General features: G+C 45.0%; 1 protein-coding gene across 1 annotated transcript in view; it reads right to left on the reverse strand.

Annotated features, from left to right (window-relative positions):
• The window catches only part of LOC116829532 (FRAS1-related extracellular matrix protein 2), a gene marked incomplete at its 5' end in the record, with an annotated part of 63,537 nt that overhangs the window by 7,053 nt on the left and 44,367 nt on the right, over positions 1-12,117 (reverse strand). The window contains 7 exon segments of the mRNA XM_075066732.1: positions 344-489; positions 491-623; positions 4,478-4,542; positions 5,389-5,452; positions 7,154-7,285; positions 8,640-8,922; positions 11,068-11,100. Of these exon segments, the coding sequence (XP_074922833.1) occupies positions 344-489; positions 491-623; positions 4,478-4,542; positions 5,389-5,452; positions 7,154-7,285; positions 8,640-8,922; positions 11,068-11,100 (856 nt within the window).

Here is a 12,117-nt window from a genome sequence, read left to right on the forward strand (position 1 = left end):
TTTACCCTCCTAAATATGGCCTCTTATCTATTTCTAAAATGCGGCTGCCTATTGTTTTTACACATTCTGTGGTAGATTTAAAGGGGTGTATGTTTGGGAAAACTTCTAAAATATCTAATTCAACAACATATGGAATTAAAAACAAACAAACAAACAAACAAACAATCTTATTCCTTGGGTATTTTAATAGTGGGAATTGGCCTTGATGCTGCTTTTTGTGTGATTCTCAAGGCCAGGAGGTGTCTTGATTAATCACACAAAACTGCCATATGCTTCCCCAGGAAGGAAAGGGGCCATGATGGGACAGAGTCTAACAATAAGAAGGAAATCAGCAAGAACTGACCTTGGAGCTCTGATTCCGGTGGGCTGCCTATGCCATCTTTCCACAGGATGGCGGTATCATATACAAAGGTGAGTCTCAGTTCAGACTGCAAGTCAAAGTGCTGCCAGCCACCAATGGCAGCAGGAGAGTGAAAGATGTAGGAGACAGAGGGGCATCCGCAGTGTGACATAGGATTGCACCAGATTTAACACCTGAAAACCATTGGGGCAGAAGGTTACTGCACTCGTGTCTAATGCTAAGTTAGTTGCCAAACTTTCATTCTGACTTTCATTGTACTTTGCTAACCATAAGAAAACACCTCATTCACTTTTATATCTTCAGTTAGTCAAATATATGGAAATGTCTCTTTTTTTTTTTTTTTTTTTTGCCATTTGCATTGCTTACATTTCAGATCTTGCACACATTTTACATGGTGTGTTTACTTTCCACCATTGTGAGTGACTTCCAGTCCATGTCAAAGGAAGAGAGTTATGGCACAGGCTGAAGCACATCAGCTCTGGCCACAGCTCTCATAAGATTCAAGACATGCTAATATTGACCTGAGAGTTGTTCCAAACGCTACAGTTGTTCTGGGATACATAGACATATCCATTATGGAATCAGTACTCACAAGCTCACCTTCACTAGTGAACTCTGGTACACCTCAGCCCAAGACTGGAAATGAAACTAAGCTCTGGAAATGCACTAAACTCTTCCTTAACCAAAGCTCCTTTTCAAACTGACACAGCTGATGTCTTCTCAGACTTAGCACTAGCAAAGTTTGTTTCTTTTTATTTTGTTTCTTTCAGAATTGATTACAAGTTACATGGTGTTAGAGATGGGCTGCATCAAAACACAGATTTGACAACCACATACTATTGGGGCACTGAAAAACAGAACGTAGATCGAGAACTCAGTTTTGGAAATGGCACCTGTCTTTATAGTATATTGAACCAAAATTCCAGACTGGAGTCTCTCCTCTGTTTTACGCATGATGGGGTTCAAGTGGAGTCTATAGCTATATACACGTACATACACACACACACTATTATGACAGAAACAAATGCTCCCAGCATCTTGGTAGCAACAAAGAACCTCAACACAGGAGAATGAACCATGTGTTGTAATCAGGGCCTGTTTCAGGGAATATAGAGCCAGAGATGCTCTGAGGACCTTAGTATCATATATTAAATGACATTATGAGTGGCCAGGGGACTTTTCATTTTGGAGTGGGGGGCAAGCTTTAGTCTCATTGGACTTTTCATTATGGTGACTGATTATAATTGAACTCAATTATATCAAGGCCTTTTCTAAACCACCACTGGGTACAGTTGCTGGTATGTCTGGACTTGGTTGGACATTCTATTAACTCATACATAATACAGTCTGAGATCATCGCTGGTTATTCTCAGGAAAGTGGATGTGTGCATGTGTGGTGTTTTTTTTAATTCCCCAGCATCCAGGCCTCTGGCTACGTTCCGTCACCTGTCTGGCAGCACTACCAAGGTGCAGTCATTGCTAAAATGACTGAGCACTGTGACTCTGTCAATAATTAGAGCTCCCAATTTAGGAACAGCTGAAGGGTGCCTTTGCTTTCCATAGCAAACAAGCACACAGAGTTATGAGGCTTCTGACAGTACGTTACGTATATATTGTCGACAGGGCCAAATTCTGCCTTTGTTTGCATCAGTGTAGCAGTAAAGATAATTTGGCTGATATTGTGTGTGCGTACACACTTGGAAGAAGAAATATTTTGGGTCAACAAAAAGAGCTGAAGTCTACAAGTATATTCACACCCAGGTTAGGAGCAGCAGCCAACAGGAATCATGCACAGCTGTGTATGTGTAACACCCACACTGAAAAATGAATCATGGCAGCATGCAGAGGTACAGTGCCCAACAGTACTGCTCCCACCTAGTAACAAAATAAATAATACCACCACCCAGCTCTTGTGTTGTTTTTCATCAATAGCTCTCAAAGTGCTTGTTAATGTATGTAAAATGGTGGGGGAAAGAAAATAAATAGCACAGAAACTCTTATAAAGGAGCAGTTGTTTTAAAACCAGATCTTGTCTCACTTCCTAGTTAGATTAGTTGTCAGGGTTTACTAACGAACAGGGCACTGTTTTTATTTAAGCCAGGAAAGAGAAGCACTCTCTTGGAAGTCAGAGAGGAGTGAGGTGGCTCTTCTACTTTTCACCTCTCTATTTCCTCCTCACACTACTTCAAACAAAATCTAGAAAGAAGATTTGTACTTACGAAAATAATCACCATGGCTATACTGGGCTAAATCTGCCAGTCCAACTGAGCTGCTCTCAGTATAGTATGGGTGGAAGGACTATAAAGGCAGCCAGAAATCAGAAGGGTGCAAGGTGAGCTGGCCACTCTCTACACCAGGTGTCAGGACATGCTATTATCCAGCTAGATGCCAGCTTGCAATTTCCAACCGATTGGTCCAAAGCAGCCAGACTGGGAGCCAGGATCTGGCCCTGTCATAAACAGATAGAAGGAGTTAATAGAACAGAAGTACTTTATATCTCTTTTGACTGTAAAGGGTTAACAAGTTCAGTAAGCCTGGGTGTCACCTGGCCAGAGGACAGGATACTTTCAAATCTTGAGGGAGGGAAGTTTCTGTGTGTGCTGTTAGAATTTGGTGGTTGTTCTCTCTGGGTTCTGAGAGTGACCAGACATGCAACCAGGTTTCTCTTCAACTTCCAATACAGGCTCCCTTATAAGTTCAGATAGTTGAGTACTAAGGCCCAGATAAGGCGAAGTTAGGGGCTTATGTTTTGTTTTCTTTATTTGCAAAATGTGCATTGGGCTGGAAAGAAGTTTTAATTGTGCATTTTGGCTTGGAAGGAGCCTTCCAAACGTATTTGGTCTGAAAAGGATTTTAAATTTTAACTTTATTACTTAGGGCTTGGGAGGTATTCCCAGGTCCTATAGCCTGAAAGACCCTTGTACTAACCCATCTTAAATTTTTTTAACCAAGATTAAATTTCCTGTTTTTTTCCTCTCTTTAATTAAAAGCTTTTTTTCTTGTTTAAGAACCTGATTGTTTTTTTATTTCTGGTGCAGACCCCAGAGGACCTGGGTCTGGATTCACCAGAGATTTGGTGGGGAAAGAAAGAGGGAGGGGGAGAGAAAAGTTAATTTTCTCTCTGGTTTCGGATTTACTTTTCCTTGTTCAGTGGAGAGTCTGGGAAGGGGGAGCGAGAACGGAGAGGGGAAGGCCGGGAATTTTCTTCCTCTGTTCTGAGATTCAAAGGAGTTTGAATCACAGTGATCCTGCCAGGGTTAACCCAGGGAGGGGCAGCCCTAGGAGAGGCAAACGGTGGGGGAAGGGTTTTTAACTTCCTTGTGTTTAAGATCCCGAGGGTCTGGGTCTTGGGGTTCCCCCGGGCAACATGGGTTTTTTTTTTTTAGGGGGACCAGAGTGGTAACCGGCACTGGAATTCCTGGTTGGTGGCATGCGCCTAACAAGTACTAAGCTGGTAATGAGCCTTAGAGGAATTCCTGCTAAGTACCCCATCTTTTGAACGCTAAGGTTCAGAAGTGGGGAATTATACCATGACAGGGCCCCAACTGCTCTTCCAGGTGGTACTATCAGCAGAAGTTGAGGGACTCAGCACTCACTGGATTAGCCCCCTAGTTGAAGAGACCTAAATTTTAATGAGCGGAGTAACTGATGGAGAAGCTAATTTTTATCAAAAAATGAAATACAGGAACCCGAAATGGGTTTTTTTGGGGACCTCTGAACTGTCTCCAATGGTTCTAAAGAATTGTGCCCAGAACAGCTGAAACCTTTCGTGTGAAAGTTGTTATCAAGTTGACTGTATAGCGGACTAAAATGCTTTTCTTATCATAAATGTTTCCCTTGCTTGGACCTTGATTCATTAACATTCTGTCTCTGAAGGGCAAGTGCTTCCCAGCAATGACACATACCTGGCCATCTTTGTGCCAATGGACCCACCCAGTCAGTCAGCAGTTTCAAGACATAGATAGTATGATGTTGAACTCCAGAGGCAAGGCCCTCCAAGGTTGAAAGGTTACGGTAGACCACGCAGGTCTTTCCGTAATCGCAGAGAGTTCTGTTACTGAAGGGTGAGGTCCCATCTTATTCAGGGTTTCTTTGGTTTTCCATCTGTAATAAAACCATGCTTGGTTGGATCTCCATTATAACCAGCAGGTTTTGGAGCACTGTGGTTGCCCACACGAGTTGGTCCATAAGGTATAATTCCCCAAATCTGAACCTTAGCATCCAAATTTTGGGTACCTTGCATGAATACCTCTAAGCTTACTTACCAAGCTTAGATCCGGATAGCCCTGCCACCGCCCAATAATTAGTGTTTTGGGCACTCTGACTCCCCAACCTTCCCTGGGGACCCAAAGACCCCAAACCCCTTGGATTCTTAAAACCAGAAGAAATAAACTTCCCCCTTTCCCCCTCGCAGGACTTTCCCTGAAGAGAGACAGTACTTCCTGGCACAGAGAGAAATACCCCTCTGTTTCCCCTTCTTTTCCCTCCCCCACCAGTTCTGGTGTTTTACACCCACTCTCCTGGGATAAAACAAGGGAAACAAGGAAAGATCAATCAGGTTCTCTAAAAGAAATCTTTTAATAAAAGAAAGGAAAAAGTAAAGAATTATCTCTGTAACTTCAAGATGTAAATATTACAGGGTCCTATAGTTTACAGACAAAGGAAGAAACCCTTCCTCCAGTACCAATACAAATCAAAATATTCCCAGCAACTACACATATAAAAGTTAACCAGCCAGATCCACATGTGCAAACAGAGTAAAACAATTAAAAGACCTAAATCGCCTGTTCTACTTACTATTTGAACAGAAACTTAGAGAGCCTGTAGTAATGTCTGGTCCCTCTCATACCCCCGAGAAAAGACACACACACAGAACAAAGGACCCACAGCCAAACTTCCCTCCACCCAGGATTGAAAGTATCTTGTCTCCTGATTGGTCCTCTGGTCAGGTGTTTAGTTCCCTGTTTGTTAACCCTTTCCAGGTGAAAGAGACATTAACCCTTAACAATCTGTTTATGACACGAGTGCCATCAGGGCTAAGAGTCAGCTCAAAGTTGGATAATGGATGAGTTGAGATGACAGGCAACATTCCTGAAACAAAATGCACACAGTCCAATCAGCATTTTCAGCTGAAGAGACTGATTGGTCAAATGTTCTAAGCGTCTTGCAAATGTACTGACAATGCTGACATCATAAATGGGTTAGGGAAAACTTCATCCTTCTGCAACATGGGAACATTCTGAGGCTATAAGGTCATATGTATACTTCTGTACGTTTGTGAGAACGGAAACCGTATGTATGTCGTGAATTAACCATGTTGTTCCAGAAGCAGTTTCACTATGGACTATGAGCATGTGAAGTATGCTGTGTATATTAGCTGTGCCTATTTCAGGTTCTCTTTTTTTGGTGGCTCACTATTTCTCGTCTATCAATGACCCTGAGTACAAAACTTTACATTTCGGAAAAATTTGGCTTTGACTGTTAAAGGGTTAAATGCACATGTCCCTGCAACTGCCTAGGTACCCAGTCCCTGCCACTGTAGCAGTATAGCAATAATGCAGAGAACTGCATGGAAACCTTGTTCATGCTAGGAAACTGAAAGATTGCTGATCATAGTTTTTTCAGCAACACTTCAACCATGTACTGGCACTGAAAAGGTTTTAGGCCTGAATGTATAGCAGACAAAGACATTTTGAACAGTTTTACTGAGTATTACCGAAACTCAACTATGCTTTCTACGATAGTATTGGAAATGATTTTGTCTCGTGAAGGCTAATGCCTACATTATTGCTGGAAAACATTTTCAGCAACAGGCTCAGTTTCCTAACAAAGACCAGTCTAGACAGGGTGTCCCGTGAACAAATGAAAGCAATTTCTATGGCAAACCTCTGTTCTGCAAACATAAGAGGTAAAGGCCTTGTCTATACTTTGAAACATGCTACTAATAACTGTGCTACAAAACATTTAACACACATGGTTCTACTAGACCACATAACTCTCTTGTTCAAAGATGGCTGTCAACCACATTTTCCCCCAATCATTCCAACCAGGCAGTTGCTAGCAGAGTTCTAACACACTGGTTTTTAGACCCATGCTAGCCCAAACTCCAGCAGCTACCTTCTGCAGATAGTCTAGAGCATGGTTTCTAAACATGAGGCTGATTCTCCTCTCACCCTGCTGTAAGCCAGGAATAATACTGTTGAGCTCAGTGGAGTTACGCCAATGTAAATGAGAAGAGAATCCAGCACACTGTGGGTACGTCTACGCTGCAAAAAAACACCTGTGGCTGGCCCAAGTCAGCAGACTTGGGCTTGGGCTGCAGGGTTATAAAATGGAAGTGTAAATGTTCAGCCCGAGCCCAAATGTCCACACTGCAATTTTATAGTCCTGCAGCCTGTGCTGCACAAGCCAGAGTCAGCTGACACAGGCCAGCCATAGGTATTTTATTGCTGTGTAGAGACAGCCTGTGTGTAACAAGATTTTTGTAATAGTTTCAGTTTTCAGATGCAAACCACGTGACAACATACTAGGCTGTAACAGGGTTTGAAAACAGATTTAAACAAAGCATTTTCCATAGTGTGGACAAGATCTAATGTACCACCACAGGTGAACACCTCTCTAACCAAAAGTCTACAGTGCTGTTTCTTTCAAGAAAAATCCCTCTTTGCCAGAAGTAATGCTAAAATTTGCTATAAGGTGGGTACGTGGCTCATGACTGCCACTTATCTGTGGCTGCTGGAGATGAAACTCCAAGGCAGCATCTGATCATTTCTGTGGCCTTTTCATGCTTACCATCCATATGAGGCATTGTAACTGTTAATTTGATCAGGTTGGGGTGATCAGGATCATCTGGATCAGTGTAGCTAATCTTGGCTGAGAAAGGTTCTGCTCCAACCGTTCCTGGGATCTGAGGTTGACAAAGACCTGGGGGGAAGGAGAGATCATAGAGAGTCTGTTAAATTGTGACACACTGTCTAAACGAAAGCAAGTCAGAGCTCATTCTACATGTCTATAACAGGGCTGGATTAAGACAATAGGGGCCCCGGCACACCATAATGTGGCGCTCCTTGTGGCTCCAGCTCTACCCTCCTGTCTCTGTTAGAGCCCTGGCATTTGGGGTGGAGCCATGCATGTCCACTTGGAGTGGTGGTGGCAGGATGTCTCCCTCCCAGTGAGGCAGAAGCAGCAGCAAAGGCCTCCAAACCCCTAAACTGTCAGAGAGGGAAAGGTGGCAGCAACGGGGCTTCCCAGTATACCCCAGCAGCCAGGAGGTATCTAGGCACACGGGGGAGTGGTCCAAGCCTGCTCCACTCTTCTCCACCTGCCACAGAGTAAGCATACACTGCAGCTGGAAATGAGCCTCTCAACCCAAGCAGACAGACTCCCACTACTGAACATGGCTGCACTGGTGGAGGCTTGGGCTAGCCACCTGAACTTGAACCGGGGGGAGGGGGGCAGGGGGAAAGGGTCAGGTGGGTCTGAGTTCAGGTGTCTAGCCTGAGCCTCTGCTGGTGCAGCAATGACCACTCTGCTATTATAAGAATGTTAGCATGAGCCTGCTAATACAAATCTGTCAAATTGGCAGGGAGGCTCAGTCCTACCTGCAGTGAGGACATACAGAGTCCTCTACCCTGGAGTATTGCTGATAGAACCCTTCAAAGTAATGGGTCTTGGAAATAACACCCCACTGAGATATATGGGGCAGTTCACACCATCAGAGCTATTGTTCCTGGCTCTCTGCAGACTCAGGCAGACCTCACTGCATCAGTTACACACACTTCCATGGTTTCAAGCTCTTCTTCCCATGCATCAGACAGGGAAACTTACATGCTTTAAAAAACAGAAAACAGATTCTGATCTAATCAGTCACATAGTTCTTGAGGAGCTGAGGCCCTGGGCATGGGCCTACAGTGCCTATGTTTAAACCAGCCCTGGTCTGTAGATATCTAAATGTTCCCATGGTCAGAGGTCCTTTGTTTCTTCTAAGTTGGCTTCACTGCTCTCTGCTCCTTGTCGGTAACTGTGCTGTTTTGAGGTTTAAAATACAAATATCCGTATTTGCTGTACATACATACATACAATGTGAAAAGCAGAGGACACATTCAGGAGTGATCCTGCTGTTTGGTTCACTAGAAAGAGATGCCAAATAAATGAATCATTGTCTCCATTCCACTCCCACCCCCAATGTCAATCACACCTGAGTTATGGGTAGACCCGAAATGCTGACATTACAGGGCTGATGTGGCATCTGCCTTTCATTCAACGTGTTACCAGATACCGTCTTCTCTGTTTACTGTGTAAATAGGGCTCAGCAGTTCCAGACCCACATCACCATTGGCACTGACAGCCCGTGCTGCACACTGGACCCTTGATCCAGACTGGAAGTATATGGAGTCCAGGGAGATGGACTTGGTGTTGGTAAAGAAGGTGTTGGAGTCCACTTCCCGCATGGGGCTGGTGACACCGTTGCTGCCACTCGGACCACTGACAAGCCAGCGGTACAGGGGCAGAGTATCATTGATGTTTTCAGCAGCGCAGAGACTCCCAGTCTTGTCTAAGGCCTGGTCTACACTACGCGTTTAGAATGATTTTAGAAGCGTTAAACCGATTTAACCCTGCACCCGTCCATACAACGAGGCCCTTTATAGCAATATAAAGGGCTCTTTAAACCGGTTTCTGTACTCCTCCCCGATGAGAGGAGTAGCGCTGAAATCGGTATTACCATATCGGATTACGTTTAGTGTGGCCGCAAATCGACAGTATTGGCCTCCGGGCGGTATACACATTGTGACGTGCTCCTGGACAGCAATCTGAACTCGGTCATGCCTGGCCAGGTGACCAGGAAACGCCCGGCGAAACCTTTTGAATTTCATTTTCCCTGTTTGCCAACCGTGAGCCTGTCAGCCGAGTGGCGATTCAGTCCAATCCCAAAAAAGAGCTCCAGTATGGCCGACAGGAGACATACTGTGATCTGACCGCTGTCTTGGTGGAGGACAAAATCTGTTCTATCAGAGCTCTGTTACAGAAGACACGAATGCCAATAAGTCATTTTGAAAAATCTCCAGGCTATGATACAGAAGTCCCCAGCACTAACAGTGCTGCGTGACAAGTGTTAACGGAGAGCCAAAGAATCAAATCGACGTAGCGCCATGGAGGGAGGTGGGGGATACTGAGGCTCTAGCTACTCCACAGCTCCCCAGCCAGTTTTTCCGAAACCGTATTTGCCTTCTTGGCTGAGCTCCCATGCCTGTCAGGGTCAATACATATTGTAGGGGTGGTTCTAGAGTAGTTCAGCGCTCGTTAATTTTACCCCCCTCCTCCTCCGTGAAAGAAAGGGAGAAATCGTTTCTTGACTTTTTTTCATTTGTCACTATATCTCACTGACACTTGCTGGTGAACCGCCGATGCTCGCACGTGGAACAGCAGTATTCCTCTCCCCTCCCGTCCCAGGGTGGCAGACAGAACAATATGACTGCTACCGTCGTTGTCTCGAGCCCCCGTGAGTGCTCTCTGGTCTGGCTTCATGGTTGAGGGTCGGAAGGGGGGGGCGGGGTGTAAAAAATAGGAATGACTCCCGGTCTATCCCAGTCAATGGTACAGAACGGCTTGGTAACCGTCCTCACATAACACTGGCCGGGTGAGCTCCATCAGCCGCCCCCCCGCCCCATGTGTAAAGAAAAAGATTCTGTACTGCCTGGACTTCATAGCAGCGGGATGCTGGGCTCCTTCCCCCGCACAATTAATGTCCTGCCTGGACTATCATAGCAGCGGAGGCTGCCTCTCCCTCATTTTATCTCACTAAACAAGTCAGTGTTTCTTATTCTGCATTCTTTATTACTTCATCACAAATGGGGAGACACTGCAACGGTAAGCCCCAGGAGGGTTTGGGGGAGCAGGGAAGCAACAGTGGGGCACCCCCTAGAATGGCATGTAGCTCATCATTTCTGTGGGATCTGACCACGGGCAGCTGTGCTTTCTGGTTCTCTGGTACCTGGTTCTCTATACACTTGCACCATATTCTAGGCAGGACTGACTCTATTTTTAGATACCATAAAGGAGGGATTGACCTCGGGGAGTTCATTCCATTTTTGTCTTTGCACCGCCGCCGACCTCAGCCAGGGGCACCTATGACAGCAGCAACCAGTACAGAATGACTGATAACCGTCCATCTCAAGTGCCAATTTACAATGGCAGAGATGGTCAGAACAACTGATAACTGTTCTGCATCTTGCCAAAGGCAATGAATGTGCGTGTAGCGCTGCAAGGTACCACCTGTTAGCAACATCCAGTAGACATACGTGACAGTAAAAAAAAAAAAAAAGCTGAACAGCTCCATGGGTGCTGTGCTATGGCGTCCTGCCAGGGCAATCCAGGGAAAAGGTGCGAAATGAGGTCTGCCATTGCTTTTCACGGAGGAAGGAATGACTGACGACATTTACCCAGAATCACCCGCGACACTGTTTTCGCACCATCATGCATTGGGGTCTCAACCCAGAATTCCAATGGGCGAGGGAGACTGCGGGAACTATGGGATAGCTACAGGATAGCTACCCACAGTGCAGCGCTCCAGAAATCGACGCTAGCCTCAGACCATGGACGCACACCACCAAATTAATATGCTTAGTGTGGCTGCGTGCACTCGACTTGATACAATCTGTTTTACAAAATCGGTTTATGTAAAATCGGAATAATCCCGTAGTGTAGACATACCCATAGTCTGAATATTTGGGATTACACGCCTACAGGTCAGACACACAAAATATACAACTTTATCTCTAGTTGCCTGTGTGCTCTGGGAAAGCTAACAATTAATTGCTGTTCTAACATTCTTCTGGTTAAGTTTCAGTACTTAACACCCTCTTTTTACGGTTAGAGTGCTCTGTCACACAACTCAATTGAGATAGGAGCGAAGGTCTGGGACTTCAATATTTAAGAGAAGGAAGTGTGAAAAACTCTTCAATTTATGATATACTTGTTAATTGCATCTCCCTTTGCTGCGCAACCTTGAAAGGTAATGGGAGCTACACGTGCTCAGCACCTCCGAAAATCAGGCCACTTATTTGTGTGTCTAAAGATGGAGTTGGGTGCTTAGCTTTAGGCACCCAGGTTTGAAAACTCTGGTTTTAATCTCTCTGTATTTTCATTCCTAATCAGTAAAATAAGGGGACTGATACTTATGCCTTAGCTATACTTATCGTGGCCTGCAAGGTCTGAGTAACTACATGCCACAGTGAAAGGCAGGCTGTGTCCACACTTGTCACTGTGGTACGTAGCTACATGCAACAGTGAAAGGCTCCAGAAAGATGGAAGCAACAGGAAAAAGGTTCTGGCCGGGGGGGAAGCAACAGGATACTTTGCTAAAAATAGCAGTGTAGACGTGGGAGGCACTGGTTGGGTCTGTAGGGAGTTGTGGAGGGTGGGAGTTCAGGCATGAAGGACCTTCTACTTGCCTAAGCCATGCCTCACCGTCTACACTACTATTTATACCTTCGCTGGCTGGGTGCGCAGTGTCTGTACTCTACACACCACCATAAGTGTAGACGCACCTTTACATACCTAACTCACAGTGGCATTGTGAGCCTGAATGATGAAGCTTTGAGCTCTAATCCTGGTTCTGTGAGACCTTACAATCTTAGTTTCCCTGATTTTACTTACCCACCTTTTCCCAGGGGCATTGTGCAGAATACTAAATAAATGTCTGTACCGCACTTTGAACTGTAAACCACTATGGAAAGGACTAATTATTATTATTTTTA

Source organism: Chelonoidis abingdonii, chromosome 5, assembly GCF_003597395.2.
Source record: "Chelonoidis abingdonii isolate Lonesome George chromosome 5, CheloAbing_2.0, whole genome shotgun sequence".
Classification (NCBI taxonomy): Eukaryota; Metazoa; Chordata; order Testudines; family Testudinidae; genus Chelonoidis; species Chelonoidis abingdonii.